At 36.9% G+C, this 18346-nt stretch overlaps 1 protein-coding gene and 1 long non-coding RNA gene across 4 annotated transcripts in view; one reads left to right on the top strand and one right to left on the bottom strand.

Annotated features, from left to right (window-relative positions):
* Positions 1-18: 18 nt before the first annotated feature.
* On the top strand, positions 19-8134 carry LOC146436334 (uncharacterized). The gene is made up of 3 exons (XR_014852635.1): positions 19-682; positions 6069-6137; positions 7941-8134. It is a non-coding gene; the product is annotated as an uncharacterized LOC146436334 (long non-coding RNA).
* Positions 2285-18346, bottom strand: part of RBM25 (RNA binding motif protein 25) — a 33407-nt gene continuing 17345 nt past the window's right edge. For 2 of the 3 annotated variants that reach the window (XM_085062238.1, XM_085062239.1), the window contains exons 8-19: positions 16288-16341; positions 15951-16034; positions 12108-12388; positions 11042-11252; positions 10645-10734; positions 9650-9723; positions 8797-8947; positions 8131-8455; positions 6845-7119; positions 6301-6399; positions 4946-4993; positions 2285-3850 (exon numbers count right to left, since the gene is read on the bottom strand). In XM_085062238.1, the coding sequence (XP_084918364.1) occupies positions 3758-3850; positions 4946-4993; positions 6301-6399; positions 6845-7119; positions 8131-8455; positions 8797-8947; positions 9650-9723; positions 10645-10734; positions 11042-11252; positions 12108-12388; positions 15951-16034; positions 16288-16341 (1785 nt within the window). In that variant the 3' untranslated portion in view covers positions 2285-3757. The remainder of the gene's footprint in view (positions 3851-4945; positions 4994-6300; positions 6400-6844; positions 7120-8130; positions 8456-8796; positions 8948-9649; positions 9724-10644; positions 10735-11041; positions 11253-12107; positions 12389-15950; positions 16035-16287; positions 16342-18346) is intronic. The other variant, XM_085062240.1, reaches the window with a different exon arrangement.

Raw genomic sequence — 18346 nt, 5'->3', positions numbered from 1 at the left:
AACAGAACTATTGCACATAAAAGGTTTGACGCAAGCATTGCAACACAAATACTGACTTCCAGTAGCTCATATGAAATGCATATAAAAGAAGCCATTTTTAGACTGAAAGTGACGTGTAACCATTAATAAAATAAAACTACTTGTAATTTAAAAGTGGAAAAACCCCAAACCCAACCAAACATGGCATACAGCTACACCAAACTATTTTCTATTATTAGTATCAGTTTCATCTGTGATGAAAGGTCTACTAAAGGTACATATAAAGGTAGATATATATACTGCTCCCCCTGCATGACTGTGTACTAATTTTAAATGTTGTATTCAATGTTCCTACCCAGGATAATGTATAGAAAAATGAAAAAGTGAGACTCAATTGTAATATAAAAACCATCAGCTTGCAGTTTTAAGTGTATCCATGTTCCGAAATACTACTCCTGCAAGCAGCTATCTAGAAACTCCATTTAATAAGAGCATGAAAGGTCTACTTCCCTCTCAGTAACAGGAAAGCATCAGTAGTAAGACACAGGAATTCACTAAGAAGCTAAACTCACTGTTTGGGATCTTTCCCTTGTCCACATTTAGAGCCATGATCATCTAGCTAGATCATTATTTTAAATACAGGTTCCTGCTTAAAGAGAATGGAGGAAGGAAACAGCCAAGATTAGAAAGACCAAATCAGAAAGTGAGCAGGTTAAGTAAGAACAAAAAAGTCTCTCACCAACTTATAGGTAATATAAAAATATATCATTCTTGGCAATCGATCTTACTTGCTCCTTGTTTCCCATTTCTTTCCAGTGCATATTAATGAAGAAAAATAATACTTTGTATTTTGTACTCACATATTCCAAACACCGAATCACAGTTACACGGAATGATTATCAGGAGAGCATGTGTTACATGAAGTTGTAAAGCCTTATTCCACAGTGAGGTCCAGATCAACAAATATATCCAGTTCTGTTGTGTTAATATTGGTATTTTTTCATTACACAATATGTGGAACTTCTGGAGTAACTTTCCATCACAGTATGGGTCATACTATTACATCATGCATTGAGCACCTGGTGGCAACATACATACTTTACTGATATATCTCATCCTGAACATACTCTTGATCTGTGCATTCACTAATGTAACACATATAGTGTGTACTAAATCATGTATTCAGACAGTGAAATGTTGTCATATTGGCAAAAAAGGCTTTTTCTACCCCAGATTTTCCAAATTTATCTTGGAATAACATACCGCATATTGACAATTAACAGAAGTTGCTTTCTATACCAAGAACTTCAGCAGTACATAATTTGTGTTCTATTCCCCAGCATCACTGACACAAGACACACTATCACTGAGACATAATAATTTGAGTAAGAGGTAAAAGTAGAAGTGACTTTATACTTGCATTCTGAAAGAAGAAAAGCTGATAAGCCAAACCAGAGATGCTCTAGAGAACACTCCTTTCCTCTTCCACTACTGAAGAAAACCTCAACTTCCAAAAAATTGATTTTTTTTTCATGATTTCACAATGATACTATATAGTTATTTACCTAGATATTTAACACTCCAGCTTAAAGTTTACATGTCTTTCTCACCCAGGCACCTTCAGTCTCTTTAGGAAAGGAAGAGTACAAGCTTATGTCCATTGCACACACAGCTTTAGGGCAGAAATAATCTGAAGTTTCCCAACTTGACCTTTAACTGAAGAATCTGTATAAGGATGTTGGGCAATCTGTCACACAGTGACATTACAATGCATTTGTCACATTTGTCTTGTTTAACTACTAATAATGAGAGCAAGAGAGAGAATGCTATTTACCAGGTCAAAAGGCACTCACGGAGTTTCCTCTCCCTCTTTGCTGTATTTACTATAAACAGAACAAGTTTTGAATTTATTTAGAATTTGAAAACTTTTTGGTAAATGGTGACGCAGAACTGTAAGGAGAATAGGGAAGTAATTTGTTAGGGTACCATCAAAATGCATAAAAAATAGGAAGATGGCAGCATATAAGCAAGCAAACCAAAACATTCTCATGCAAACTCAAGCACGGCATAAAAGTAACATCTGTGGGACACTTCAAGTTAAAAAAGAACACTTTGTGGTGTGTAGTATCACAGGGATGATAAATGGGGATCACATCTAAATTTGCAGGTTTCTTGCCATCTGATAAAAAGAGAAGATAGTTTAAAAAAAAAAAAACTCACCCCTAATTTGGCAACACTCATTGACTTGGTAAGCACTGTTAAATACAATTGCATGCTGCGTAAGACTCCAAAAGAATATCAACCCTTAAATCAAATATATACATTTTTAATATCTGGAATATTTACATGGTGGAACCTTTACACGATCCCATTTGTTAAGAACAGTGTTTTCAAGTGTCCTCTCCAGATACAAAGAACTAGTAACTCAAGGTCACAGTTATGTTTTCTGAACAGGTCAACCTGTATCCTTCAGTTAAATACAATATAGAGATACTGGAACACCTTTACTTAATTTGTTTGCTATTAAGAATTGTGTTTAAAAATTAAAAATAATTTTGAGACAGTTTGCTCCCTGGAACACAGTCCTCCTGCAATCAAAACAGCTCACAGCACATTATAGATTTGACTTCTTACCCAGGTATGAGATAAAAAAAATGCAGTTTACAGTACATGTCATCATTTATACCATATCAGCCTATTTATAAAAAAACATACAAACAAGGCAGGAAAATATTACCCTCTTTTTGTGGACAAAAGACTGCATACAGTAGAAAACAAAAGTCAGGGCTAGTTTAACAGTATGGATAAAAACAAGATTTCAGCTTGAAAAGCTGAAAGTTTGAAAACTTATGGTTTAGTTTTCATGTTGGGTTTTTTTTTTTTAATTAAGAGACAGTTACATCCAAACAGGGTTTCTTGTTTTGTTTCTAAATACTAAAAAAAAGTTTAAAAAAATAATTTATTTCAAAAAAAGCCATCTGATTATTTTGGAGACATAAGGGATAGTAGGAAAGGGCTAAAATGAAACTAAGCAGAACAAAAAACCCCATTAGATAGCACTTACTGAATTTAGATCCTGCTCTTGTTTTAACTGAGCAAATAAACTTCCCGTGATTTGCACTTTCTGGGAAAGAAGCAGAGCATCTGCAAGAGATTAAGTTCCCAGCTTCATCAGTAATTCGTAATGGGCCACGAAGTACCAGGACTACTACTGGTTCACATTAGAATGAGAAGTTTGAAGGAACTCCTTTTCCACTCAGATGAAGAGATCAAATGAACACACAAAGCTGTTCTGTGAAAAACAGCTCAAGCCACTTATTTTTAAATCATATTTTGATCATTCCTTAAATAACAAAAGGGAAAGTATGCCCCTCAAAAAACACTGATAAACTTGCAGCAAAATCCTTTGTCTTCATCTGTAACTGATATAGTTCCACATTAAGTGCAAATGTTTTGCAAAACAGGGATTTTTTTTTTAATATTTACAAGAATTAGAGTAACACAACAAAATTACCAAAGAGCATGTACAGTAGCTGCAGCTTATAAAACATACCGGTAATTGTACCTCGTGTATTATAAAGAGAACCAATGCAGGATTCAATAACTAACTGAGAAGGGTAAAAGGGGCCTCAGAGCAGAGGACAAAAAAATTCACATTTTCTACATAAAAAAATACAGGTCTCAAGTCTCTGAGAACAGAGAGAATTCAAAGTCTCTGAACAATGGGGAAAAAAAAAGCCCAAAATTGAAATGGAACCCTAGAAGCAAGGAGAGTGCTTTATTTCACTAGGCCAATCTTCTTTGCTTCTGTCTCGTATATCAACAACCTCCACATTTTGACTATGAAAACTTCAGCTTCTTCATCTAGTACCTGTAGGAAATACACATTTCATAGATTATTTTTTAGGTTATGCATTCCAGTTGCAAAGACTAATTGTAGACACATCAGAAGTACAAAGTGAATATAGCACAATACAAGCCTTTGAGAGAGGGACCAAACAAAACTCTGGTCAGTTTCTCCACCATTTATCTTTGGCTTGACCGAGCTCTAATTACATACTTGTATTGTGCAGCTGTTGAGCATTTAAGAGATAAAAGCATCAGTAAGCTAGTATCCAAAAGTGGTTTGGGAAGAGGCAGAGAAATGGCAGGCTTGGAAAGAATGCAAGAACAGGACATTCACATGTGGTATTTTCCCTTAAATTAACTCATAATCTCAGCTCATTTTCAGCTTGGAATTTGCTTGGATATTTATTAAGTAAACTCTCAATGATTTCTCTTCCCCAAACTTATTATCTAGACTTTTCTTAATCCATACATTCTTTTGGCATCCACAACATCTTTCAGAAGCTCCCCAAGCCACCTACTAGTCACACCAAAACCAATCTACCATCTTCTACTATGCATGAGGCTCCTACCAACTTTGCCTCCAAGTTTCCTTTGCTGGAAGAGAGTAGACAATTACTTTTTATTCACCTTTCAGTGTATGAAGACATGGGGAAACAGTAGCTTTAATTCCTAAAGTTTCTCTCCTCCAACACCAGGCAAAAAAGAGCTTTTACTCTTCTACAGAAAATCACCTTTTGATGATTAATTAGGAAAAGACTGGCTAAACCACTAATAAAAATCTACTTACAAGAACAAGAAGGAATAAAAGATTTTATTTCTGATATAGTTCTGTTATTGTTGATTTTGACATCTGCTCTTAGGGACAAAAATCTTTGTTTCTGAATACTGAGAAATTCTGAAGAGGGGTCAATAATTTGTACCTAGGTACTGCAGCTGTAAAATAATGCCTGTGCTAGCATGTGCTTAATACCTGTGCTTAATCATATCTAATGCATGTTTTCTGTGTGTGTTCTACAAAAGCCAAATATTTCTGCTACAGACTCTTGCTATTTTGCATAATTGAGTTTTAGCTTCGGTAAAATGTAGAAGGTGTATTAGTTACAGAATTTCTGCTTACCATGGCAACATCATCCAGTATGCTCTGTGGTGAGCTGTGAGCCATAACCTGAAAGAAATGAATGTTTTTAGACTGAAAACTTAGAATAAACCCTATACACATTTTGGACAAAATCCAGTTATGTCCAAGGAATTCTGAATGCTTTGCACATGCAAGAAGTATTTGCACGTTCATCTGGTTCCAGTAATAGCTGTGGCAAACACCAGTATTAAGCTGCATCAGAATCCATCATAGTAAGTGCAAGTTTATGGCCAATTACTGAGGAACAAGTTCCAGGAAGCTCCAGAGATTCACAGGTCCTGTATTTGCTACCTATTCTTATGTCTCCAATTACACTTTCTTAATTTAAGGAAAAAGCTTCCCTTCCTTCAACAATAAACTGATAATGGAAGACAGAGGCAAAATTCTCCCTGTATCAATCCTCAGAATTGGATTTCCCATCTACCTGTTAAATATTAAAACTTTTTTCATAACCAAGTAAGTTGTCTTTCAATACCATAGAATTCCATTTATTTATATAATTACACACACACACGTATATAATATAATCATGGCAAATACTCAACTTCTGCTGTTGAGTTTCTGCTAATCAACCATGTCACAAAACTCAAGACTTGCTTTGCCTCTCATACAGCAGCCCCACAAGGTAAACCAAGACAAGCCATTATAAACACGAGCACCATGAAAACTTTAGAGTTTTCAAAATTCCCTATTGATAAAAAAATATAGACCTGTCCTGAGAGATTAAAAAAGGCAACTTACAAGAATTTAGATTGTAACTTAATGGAAGAAGCTACACAGACTTTAGTTTAAACAAGTCATGCAATGGCTAAAAGGTTTAGCAGAAGGAGTTCTAACACTAACTCTAAAACCTTAGTATTTGCTTACTACTAAATTAACGACGCCTATAAAGCTTTTTAAGAAATTCATCTAGTTAATCCAAAAAGTTATATAAGAATCATAGCTCTTTTCCCCTACATTCCCATGAATCCTATTTTTAAGCTAAAAAAGTTTAGTGGCAAATGAGATACTAACTCTGAAATCTCATGATAAAACCATCAGTTAAAACAGCTGCTCTTGTCAACTGATCATTTCTTTCTCTGATTCCATGTTTCTCTAACAGATACCAGAGCATGCAGCATGTCCATAACGTGCACAGGCATTAAAGGAGCTGCACTTGTAAAACATTATGGTAGGTATCAATTCCAAGTACACCAACTGTCTCTGCTAAACAGTATCACAGGTTACTGAGAAGCTAAGAACACACTGCTTCCAAATACAGATCTAGCAGTCACTGGTGCAGTTTAAATAGGGAGAAAACCCCAAACTCCACAGAGAACGCAGAAGATACAAACCTTAGAGCAAACAAAGTCAACTAGTGTGGCTTCTTCTTCACCAATATATTCTATTATTTTCTTGTTGATCCATGGTCTAATTCGACGTTCCATTAGTGTCTGGAGTAAAACACAAAACCAAAATGAATCATTACATTAAACTTCACTCTGTTGTGACAATTGCTCAATAGGCACCTAGAAGACTCAAACAGCTATTTAGCAGAAAATGCATTTTGCTATCTATGATGTAACCCTTACAGATTTGGCATCTGCAAGTATTTCTGACAGCAACTCGAACATGTTTTTACAGGGCCTTTTTCCCTCCTTCCGTAAAACTGCCTGACAATTCATAGTGGCAGTTCAAGAAAGACCGAACAAAAATAAGCAGGCATACTTCAAAATATGACTTGTATATGAACAATAAATAGAGGACTGAAGTTTGTCTCCATTTGACAATCATGCTCCAATCCACTGGGGTCCCAGTAACCTTATTTTTTTATTCAATTATAAGGTTTACTTGGAAAAATGAAGCCTTTTTAAAAATGGTTAAATGAAATCAACTTACTGAATCCACAATTGACCAGTCGAGTGGATAAGCAAAGAGCTCTGGTTTTGCTGTGGGAATCTTCTCTATGAGACTCTTAATATGTTTGCGCTTTTCTTCTGTATTGACACTGCCTTTGATATTGCTTTTATCTTCTTCTCCATAATCTAGGGGAACAAGTTTCCTTTTCCGGGGCACATCATCGCTATCTTCATCATCAAATTTATTGAAAACACTATCCACAGCAAGCTTCTTCCTTTTTACCGCATTGGGCTGATTAGGACTATTGCAGGCACCTACAGCCCAAAAGACAGAACAACACAATTGTCAACGGCAACTGAAGCTAGTTTGCTCTTCCCCCACTACTTGAGGAATATTGCTTCGTATGCTACATAAACATCTGTGAATGCCTAGCACTGTTTTTTAATCTCTCAAACTCTATTATAAAAGTGGTAAAGGAGATAAAGACCTCTAACGGAGTCTGTGCAAGACTTTGAACCTTCTTTCTCTGCACTGAAACCAGTCAGCACTCTCTCTAAGAGAACACTATAGCCGAGTTCCAACCGTAGCAAAGGCAGAGTAGAGAAGTGAAAGGTTGCAATGGATCCTGCTACAGGAAAAGTGTTAAACAGCCTAATACTATACAGTCTCTCATCATTCAAGATATAACACAGTGTGAGCTCAAAGTGCAGTCTGGCATAATTTAATCAAAATAATGAATGCACACACCTTCTGGAATACAAATATTCTTAGCTCTGCTGCTCAGAACTACATTTTTTTAAAACAGCAGTAAACTGCTAAAGTACTAAGGAACTCCACACTCATATTTGACTCACAACTGTCATCAGTTCATTGTGATATTCTAAAAGGAAGAAAAAAAAAAATCTAATTTTCTTTTTTTCTTCTTTAAAAGGGTCTTACATAAAGGTAAGAACTACCTCAGTCTTAAATTTAACATATACTTACACCAATGAAAAGTAGCAATGAGTTTTGACACAGACATTTACAAATATATTTTAAGGTGAAAGAGCATGTGAAAATAACCAATCCCAGCTCAGAACATTCCTAAAAATTAACCCTTGAACATGCCTAACCTTCCCTCCTTTTATGCCCTCAGGGTTTTGGATGAAGAGAGGTCTATAAAATATATCTTCTGGATAGGACAACTCAAGCACAGCATCTGGATAACAACAACTCGATATAAGTACATCAAGACATAGGACATATTTGGAAAACCATGTGGCTACTCAGCTTGACAATTTTCATTTTGATCCTATATGGAAGACTGAAATAAAATGCAAACTTGCCCAATTTGAGGCTAAGTCCTATTTTGGGTCGATGCTCCTCCAGTTGCTGTTGTTCAGGTGAATTTTCATGAGGGATAATAATGCCACAGGGAGATTCATCACCAGGTGTGTTAGGAGTTGCATTCCCACTAGCAGAAGAAACAGATGGAGCAGAACTGATGGGTCGTAAAGTTGGTTTAAGGCAGGGCTTTTGTTCAGGCTCCTCCTCCTCTTCCTCTGGCTCTTCTCTTTTTTCTTCCTTTTCTGCTTTGTCTTCCTCTTCCTCCTCAGATTCCGGCTCTTGTTTTATTTGTGGCTGCCTACGCCGCTCAGCCTCCTGCTCCATCTACAATGAAAGAGACAATTAGCAAAAAAAAAGCCCTTTCAAAACCCATACTGGTTGAAAAGAATCTAAAGATCCTCCTCATTAGAAGACTGCTAGTCAAGAAAAATACACATAACTATTGGCACTATTTTAAGAAATACCTATTAATTAAGATTTGTTTTCAATATATCAAATCTGGATCTGGAAAGTTATTTTTTGTTTCCACTGTTCTTACTGCTTATCTGGATTTCTTTTTAAGAAAAAGTGAATAAATAGTAAGTATCAGATCTCTTACATAATTTTGCTCAAGGCAACCAGAATACGAAGGATTCTGTTTTCTTGTCAGGCCAACAGCTACTCACCCTCTGGAGTTCTGCATCTGGATCTGGATGTCCTTCAGCCAGAAGACGCTGCCTAATTTCTTCTAATTCTTCCTTTTCCCTTTTCCTATCTCGTTCATCTGCTTCCATCTCTTTCTCCCTGTCTCGTAGCCTCTTTTGAAGAGCACTACCCCTACAAAAGATACATATTTTGGACTTGAAAGAATATCTCAGTGAGAGCCTTGTATCAGAATACAAGAAAAACTTCATAGAGCTGTATCTCCCACTAAATAAAAATAAAATTCATAAGAGCATCTGGCATCCTTTGTTTTTGTTATAGAAGAATCTAAGATACCAATTCTCAACCTTACTACACAGAAATCTACCTCTCCATATTAAACCAAGGTAGAGAATGTGGCTGATCTTTTTAGAGAGAGAATCAAGTTTTATAGGTTTTTGACAAGAACCACTTGTGCTAAATTAGTTTAATGCAAATGTTACTTAGTCCCATGCTGAAGGATATTCCCAATTGCTTACATTAACAAGCTTGTTCTTCATGCCATTTACAGCTATCTTGCAGTGAATTATTTAGAGGCAAGCTTGCTCCCTTCTCCCTGCTCCCAGCACCTTATTTTGACATTACACTGACCACTGCCCTGCCTCACCCAAAAGTAGTCATAGGAATGAGCAGCTACTCCCAAGCATTAACAAGTAGAAGTAATGAGCTTCCCTTTTCCCTGACACTCATCCAGTGACACTGAAAAAAAATTAGGTAATTATAACCCTTACAGTGCCAGTCAAATATAAACTCCATAAGCCTCTGCTAACAAACCCCATAACTGTGTTAAAATGAACAATACAGATTTTATTGTTAGGAATCAATACAAAGAGATACCTGTAGTATTTTGGATCATCTCTGTCATCATCATAATCTTCTAAGAATTCTTTCAACCGTTTGGCTTCTTTTGCCTGCAAGGAATTGCAACTTAAATAATGATTCCTGGTTTTCTTTCCAAGACTTTAAAATTTCTTAAAATTATTTGCAAGTTAATTTTAGATCTGCTCTGCCTCAAACTAAAAATACAGTTTTCCAAACAGAAAATGGAAAAGTTTTGGTACTGCATCCAGAGGTCCACTGGGATTGTGTCACTGATTTGCATATATATACACATACACACACCACACACACACACACACATATATATATATATATATATATATATTTTAATTTGGGTTTTTTTGTGTTACATTACAGATGAAGAGGATCAAAAGTTCCTGTTCTCCAAATGCATTAAAGTCTAGCATTGGGTATTTTAACATGGCAGCCTAAGTGTATTTGATCCATACTGCTTTGTTGCAAGAGCTCTTTGAGACAGTCATGCACAGAAACAAATCCGATGGCTGCTCCTAGGATAAGCACTCTCCTCCGTGTGGTACTAATACAAACCACGTGGCACTAATGTACGGCCTATGCGCTATTAAGGTACAGGCCTAGCACTGAATGGGGCGAGGGAGAAAGAGAGGAGACACTTTCTCCCACTCTGATAAAATGAAAAGGCAAAACCCCCGGTTCTTTAAGGAAAATTACATTAGGACCTACTAACCTACATCTAAGCAATATTCTTAAAGCAACAGTAAGATACTTCTATGCTAATGACTTTGAGGAGTAAATTGTGATTATGGTTGTAATTTCAGCACAAAATTTAACACTGCTTTCTACAACTGCCATTCATAGCCAGCATACAGGAGGACTTGGAATAGAAAATATCCTTGTGTCAAATCTCTAACATTTTCCCGCCATGCATTTAGAGGGAAAACTTGGATTCCACATGAAACTATGCGTTTTACAATCCCCTTGCCCCTTGTGTACATGTAAAATATAAGCCTTACCATTTCCCTTCTTCTTTCTTCTTCCCTCTCAGCCTCTTTTTCATATTCTCGACTTTTTTTTCGCTCTCTAATTTCCCAATTTTTAAGACGCTGCAACAGAAGAAAATACACTCCAATCCTCAAGAACATTAAGAACAGCAGTACTACTTCAAAGTTAGTTTGGATTGTTGTTTAAAACAACTGTATTACAAATAATTTGCAGAATTTTAATTTAAAACACCAGAATAAAAAGTTTATTTTGACAGTGACTTACATATTCTGCCCCAGTTCATGTACTCAAAGGATTAAAAACGTATTTAGGAAAAGGAGAAGGAATTATCTATTTTATGCAAGACAACTTGATAGCAATTCTCAGAAACATTTTTTTATTCAAAGAACCATAAAAATCCCAACCTACCTCTTGATATGCAGCTTCCTTTTCACGCAGTTTCCTCTCTAGTTTTCGTCGTTCGTAGGCATCTTCTTCATCTTCTTCTCTGTCTCTCTTCTTATCCTTTTCCCGCTCGCGTTCCCGTTCTCTTTCCCGTTCTCTTTCCCGTTCCCTCTCACGTTCTCGTTCTCTTTCCCTCTCGCGTTCTCGTTCTCTTTCTCTGTCTCTACTTTTTTCTCTGAAGGAAGGAAAAATGCCAAAGCTCAGTACAGAACCTTCATCTCCAATCAAATGATTAATAGCATCTTGGAGGTTATTTTTCTTCTGCAGTTGTAGAAATGATCAGCTGGTATAGAAAAGGGCCTAAAATCAATACTTACTGATGTATTCAAAAACCCATTTACCTAAAAGTAGTTGTTTGAGCACTAACCGTCAAATAGCAATAGCTACAGAAACTAAGCATATGCATATGGGAGTTTCTTATCAGACTGTGTTAGCAGTTCTCCACAGCTAAAACCACCACAAATAAAGCGTATCCTTAATAAATCTTTCACGTTTACATGGCTTACAGACAATTTTAACACTTCTGACAAAATAATTTAACGTGAAAGTAGCACTCAGAACATGGTATGATTAGCTACAGTTTAAGATTGAAAGAGTAATCCCCTTGCTTTTACTAAAATAACCCATAATTCTAACAAAAAACCCAAACCCAACCAACTAAAAAAACCCCCCAAAACTGGGTTTCTCCAACCAAGAAACCCACCACATAAGAAATGGTAAAACCTGCTTAAGCTAAAAAATACACAAACATAACTTGAAGCAGGAATTACGCTAGTAACAAAAAAATAAGAGATTTGAAATAAAAACAGTATGCTTAAGTCATGACTAGGGAGTTGCTTACTGCATACTGCAGTTTTTAAATTCTTGTGCTGTGGAGGAAATCAAGTATTTCTCCCAATTTGGATTTCTGTTGTTACTCTGATCTTCCACCAGGCTCATTCTCTTTGGAATGGCAGCTGATCTACTGAATTATGCATGTATTAAACAGCACTAGGAAAAAGTGCAATAAATAGCACCTGAAGTACATTACCTTGATCTGCTCCGATCCTTGTTGCGATCTGAACTCCTTTCACGATCTCTGTCCCGGTCTCTGTCTCGTTCGCGGTCTCTGTCTCGGTCCTTAGTTCGGTCACGATCCCTATCTCGCTCTCGTTCACGCTCCCGTTCCTTCTCCTTCTCTCGTTCACGCTCCCTCTCTCTTTCACGCTCCCTCCTTTCTCGTTCACGCTCCCGTTCCCTTTCTCTTTCTCTGCGTTCTTTTTCAATTTCCTGTCTTTCTTTCTCCTTTTTGCCTTTTTCCTCCTCCAGTTTCTAAAAACCAACAAGAGAACTTTCATAGTTAATTTTGTAGTTACACAAACTGGATATTCCCGGCGCAACACACAAGGCTGGTAATGGAAATACCAAAACCGCCACTAATTTTAGAATATTAAATAGGGTTTGGTGGGTATTTTTTGGAACTTGTAAGTATGAAATAAAAATGCAGCAATCACAAGACTAAGTTTCGTGCAAAAGCATAGATCTACACAGACCAGCAATCTCCAACCTTAGCAGAGTAGGGCTGGCCTTGTATTATGAACTGACTAAATGGCACATTCAGAGTGCACTACCAGTCATTATTCAGGTGGGACTCAAATTCCCTTGGCCCTGTAAGCCAGTTGGGTACAAGTAAAGTGAACTTCCAGCTGATAAAATTAACTCTGTTCAATTAGGAAAATATATTTCAGTGGAATGCTTACTGGGACAGTGAGTTGCTTCCCAAAAAGTCTTGGCACACCAAAACCATCCTAGATGAAAACTCGGGTGAAGAAATATATCCACTTACACATGGTGCATGTGGTTAAACAGTGAAGAAAACTAACACTTTTCCCCTTTTCCCTCCCTAAAAAAGTTCTACGTGTTCATTGGTAAGAACCAGACTCTGCAGAATGGAATTTTAACTTCCATGACTGCAAGATGGAGACAGTTAAAAAAAAGGTTGGAAATAGCTCTTTGGAAACACAGAAACTAAAGGTTACCTGCTACAGTTTTACTAAAAATTGTACAAAATTGCCACTTTTTTTTTCAATTAGAAACAGTTCTTATGACCAGAATTCCTATAAGACAATAGAAAATACATCAACAGAATGATAGATAAATCCATCCTTGGAAGCAATTGTTATGTGTTAACTTACAGATGCTGTGCTAGGACATGGACCGCCAACACTGGATTAACCTTGCCTATTAGCTATGTTTCTGGGAGGAAGAGCAAGTACACGGTTCACAAATATACCAAATAACAACCAAATATACCAAATTTTAACCTGATGGATGCCAGAATAGCACTTTTTGAACAAATATTGAGCAGAATAAACAGGTTTATCCCCTTTGGCTCCACATTTACCATCACTGAAATGAAATTAAAAACTGGAACAATCAAACAGCATTTTCTCTGGTTTGTGTTTATTTGTTCTTTTCTTTTAAACAAAGCATTTAAAACAACTTTAAAAAGCAATCTTACCTGATTAGTGCTCTTCTGCCATAGGCACAGGGACCAGAGAACCGACAAAGGATTACAGAAATAAAGCTAATTCACTAGTGATTAATGTATCCAGTGAAACTATGCTGCATTGATAGCACAATACAGACAAACCCATTTTGGATACATTGAAATCACAAAAGGAAAAAGGGACTAAAAATGGTAGGAACTGGTAGAAAACTGATGTGAAAAAAAACCAACTTAGATCCTATAATATACACTGGACTGAAAAACTAGTTTCTAAGGACTGCATTATCGAGGAGCTATACAGTGTTGAAACTCAGTAGGGTCAAATGTTAAACTCGGTTGTCAACTTTTAAAAACAACTTACCTCAAATTTCATATACTTTTAAAGAAAGTTTACATACTGAAGTGGTTGATACTTACTTAGATGTTCCAATAGAAATTTCTCTAGTTGACTCCTGCTTTTTCGCCACTCTCAAAAACTTTGTTTGTGGTGGGTGAGATTTCTCAAGAGAGTGAGTTTCTTTCTTTTATTAAAAATATATTCACACAAGTGTAAATACACACACACAAGTTTTGATATATTAAAATCCATTTTTTAAGTCCACTTGCTTTAAATCCAATTGAAAAAATAAACTGGTCTATTTTGTAATCAAAATCTGACCTCAAATTCTATAAACCTAAATAAAAGGATCTGAAAGGGTAATGGGATGGGAACAGTATTAGATAAACTGAAGTAATGAACAGAAATGAACAGGTAGAAGAATTATAAATCTTACCTTGAGCTCTCTTCAGACTCGTCCGTGCTGTAAATGGACGCCCCCTGCAATGCTGACACCCTGACAGTCTGTCGTTATTGTTTATAAACTCATACCAAAAACATGCAAAGGTTCACTGTGCTCACTAGCCAGCTGCTAAGGATTCAACAGCCCCTTTTAAACATATCCAATATACACAATTACTACTTCCAGTTGATTTTTAATGTTAAGAAACCCAAAATAGCCCCCCAATAATACAGATCAAAGGCACTGAAATGCCCAACAGCTTCTGAAACAATGAAGCTTCTTTTTGTTTTGTTTGTAATTTAAAAAAAAAATATTACTTGTTTGCATCTTAGTATCAGTGACAACTCGGGGCTTGGAACTGAACGTAATTCTACTGAAGTTTCACCACTAACCAGTTTCACATTCAATTACTGAGCTTCTATAGATTACTTTTTCTAGATTTTTTTCCCCCAGGCTTACATCTTGAACAACTTCAGTCAAGAAGAGAAAACTGAATACATGTACATAGGATAATGTGTAGTCACCTGTGTCTATATTGATACAGTTGCATGAAAACATGGTACCATCCCCAGTGAGCGCATGTGGTAAAGCTAAACAACATGGGCACACTTCACCTTGCTGTTATCTCCAACATTTTCTTTAATGTTGATTTCAGGGTATTTTAAAAGAAAAGTGTGTGCTCAAAAGAAGAGCTTGTTAATACTTCCCTAGGCCAAGGACCACTCCAATCTCGTTGGGGAAAAATTAATACCAACTTTAAGCTAAACATTAAAATAAGAACATCACATGCATAGTTGTGCTCTCCGATTCGCAAGTATCACTTTCCAAAGCAGAAACATTCACAGATGCACTAGCATTAGTGGAAACTTCTGTAAGTGGGGACCCTGGGGTGGGACTTGATGTGCACAAACATTTCCAAGCCAGTTACCCCTTTGCATATTTTTCTGAGGGGGCATCCATAAGTATAATAAAAAACAGAAACTCATACTTACATCCTATTCCATGTTACTTTCCAAGCTGTGAGTTTCATCTTGCATTAGTCACCATATGATCTCTATCATAATGGTGGGGGTCAATGAATAGATTAGCTTTATGGGAATTTACAGTTCTTCCATGCATCTAAAGTTTGGTAAGTCTGGTAACCACTGACCTAGTTTTAATCTTCCCCCACTCTTAACTTAGAACTATTAAAATAAAAGACTTAAATTTAATTCACGTTTCATCTCTTCATAAATCTTGGATAATGTTACAAATCTACCTAGAGAAACACACTCAAGTGTATGTTTTATACTGCAGCCCCGTTTAGCCTTCACTTATAAATATCTTGACTTAATGTATGTGTAGCAACTTAAGCTGCCTCTATTCATGCTGAAGTGAGAAGACTGAGAAATAATCAGTATCAATCAAAGTCTTAGCATAAAGATGTCATGGGCCACTTTAACGTGGCAACTGTTTTTTTCTGACTTGTAAAGAGCTACATGTATATTAAACCTAATATAAACATCATTTTAAGTGATATTGCAATGTACTGCTAAATTTTATAATAGTGTTTTTTTGGATTTTGAAAAAGCCTAATTTGTATCAAGCGCAAAAACAAGAATACTACCTTGTGTGTGTCTCTGAATTTACTGATCTCTCTTGATATCAGGTCTCTTTTGTCTTCCTCCATTTCTATAGCATTTATATCCTCCTAAAAAACAAGGGGGACAGGAGTAAAAGCATTAAGAGCCATCTGTACAGACACAGGAGAACAAGAGAAAAGCTGAAGGTTAGAAGTTTTCAACCAGTCTTGCAAGAGATAAATAAAGTCCTTCTGCAGTACCAAACCTGACAGTCTGATGTTAATGAGTGGAAAAAAAAAAAAAAATCAGATGGACAAGAGTCACAAATCTGGCAACTAGCAGTAAACATAGTCATTGTCAAAGCCTACAATGTAAACGAACCTTGGTGATGAGTGGATAAGGTATCAGTGGGGCCACTGGAAATCTGCGGAAAATCTGCGGAAAAATCCACGGAGATTTTTTTTTTTAAAAATAGATTGCACACTACTCTGAAAAACAATGTTTTGTATGTTTGTACTACAAAGCAATATTGTATTGCTGTGATCTCATTTCTTTGATTCAACAAAGTTACAGAAGAACCTCGCTAATTCTCCCTTTGCTGAACTACTTAAAACACATAGTGACGTCTCATGTTAGTAAGACTTCACTGAATTACAAGTGTACTACAGGATATTAGTACGCTATGGTAGCATCAGAAACAAGGCTAAGCTACACTTGCCAAAGTAAATGATCAGTATATTTACACTGGGTATGTCTTGATTTTATTTACTCGCTAATTCGCAGAATTTGGTAGATTGCACCTGCTAACTTATAGTTAGTGCGAATTAGCGAGGTTCCCCCGTGCTTGAAATTGAAAACCAGATTCCACTCACTCTCAGCTCCCCACACACATTTTCAACTCCCCCACAGCAGTCATGCCTTCACCCAAAAGAACTAACAGCCTCTGCTGCTAACACCAGCGGGAGTCATCTTCACACCAAGCTCTTCAGGGGACAACAGCCCCAGTGCTGGTGAGTTTCCATACCCCCCTCACCACCCCCACAATATCTCTGCAACCACCTTCCCTTTCCCCCCCACCCTCAGCAGTCTTTCTCTCCCCTCTCCTGTATGAACAAGAGAATGACAAGCTAGTACAACCTCTTCACTCCCACCTCTATCCACACAGGCCAAAAATGCCAACTTCCAAGTTTCTTGTCTTGCTTCCCAGTATGGGAAGGATGATGGGGTGCAATTTCAACCCACAAGTGCTTTGTATTTTAAAAAAGCTTATTTGACTACCTGACTAGCTCAGAGTAGTAAAGTTCTACACAACACAGAGCTAAGAGAATATTGCTCTGTCACAGGGACATACTCAGTACCCAGCTCTTCCATGACTGCAAAGGTCTCTTTATAATGTTTAACTACCTGGCATTATTCATGGCCATATATATAGAGAGAGAGATATTTACCCACAGGACAATACACATTGTAACAGTGCTTGTAACAAAAAAATACAGCTGATAGCATTAGACAGTGACTCATTCGCAAATTGTCATCGAAGAAAACATCTTCTCCCAAATGGAGGGAAAGAAAAACAAATTCTCAGCTCAGCACTTTTATACCTCAGGTGGGCCATGACTAATAATATTGTGGGAAGACAGACGTGCTCCCTGAGGGAGACATTGTTTCTTGTACCACACTTAAAACTCCATAAGCATTTGAAACTGCATTATTGCCTTGGAACAGGTACTTTGCAGAAAGACTTAAGTGGGTAAAAATCTTGGTCAAACAATTTTCCAATCTCTTTCATATAAGGTGCAGAATGGTAGGTGGGAAAGCCCATTTTCCCATGGTTAGAAACTTCACTGGAAAAGCTAAGTCTGAGTTTGCTTATCCTTGTTCCCCCTTCTCCATTTTGTTTTAATCCATAAAAAGGTCATTCACAGAAACAAGTCTAAACCAGAACATTCATTCCTGCTTAACATGTTTTTTTTTTGCACTGCACAAGATAGGAAAGCTGGCTGACTAAATCCAGCTAAATTGAGAAGTGTATAAAAGTGATTTTGTAAGGCAGGAAGATTACAATGTGCCTTTCATCCCTGAAGGATCCCTTCAAGGACATATACAACTAAATGAAGAACTTCCACATCTGGGTAGACAGCTGCAACCAGTTGGATCAAGGCACACTACAAGAATGCATACTATAAGCAGAGAGAAGAATTTTGTCAAAAACTACCAAATTCGTGGCATTACAAAAGCGCCCTGGCATCTTTCACTGGAAGTGGATGGTATGCAGGAACTCTTTACAGTTGTTTTTTAAGTTCTCATCGGAAAAACCCTACATGCACATACAGATTAAACTGCACTAAATTCAGCGTTTCCACCTTCAGAGGGATGAAAGGTCGGTTCAGTCCTGCCCAGATTCAAACCTGTTGTTCCAAGAAGTTTAGGTGCTTAAATG

Source organism: Lichenostomus cassidix, chromosome 5 (assembly GCF_008360975.1).
Source record: "Lichenostomus cassidix isolate B80296 chromosome 5, HeHo_3.0, whole genome shotgun sequence".
In the NCBI taxonomy this organism is placed as follows: Eukaryota; Metazoa; Chordata; class Aves; order Passeriformes; family Meliphagidae; genus Lichenostomus; species Lichenostomus cassidix.
This window is presented reverse-complemented; position numbering and strand designations above follow the sequence as displayed.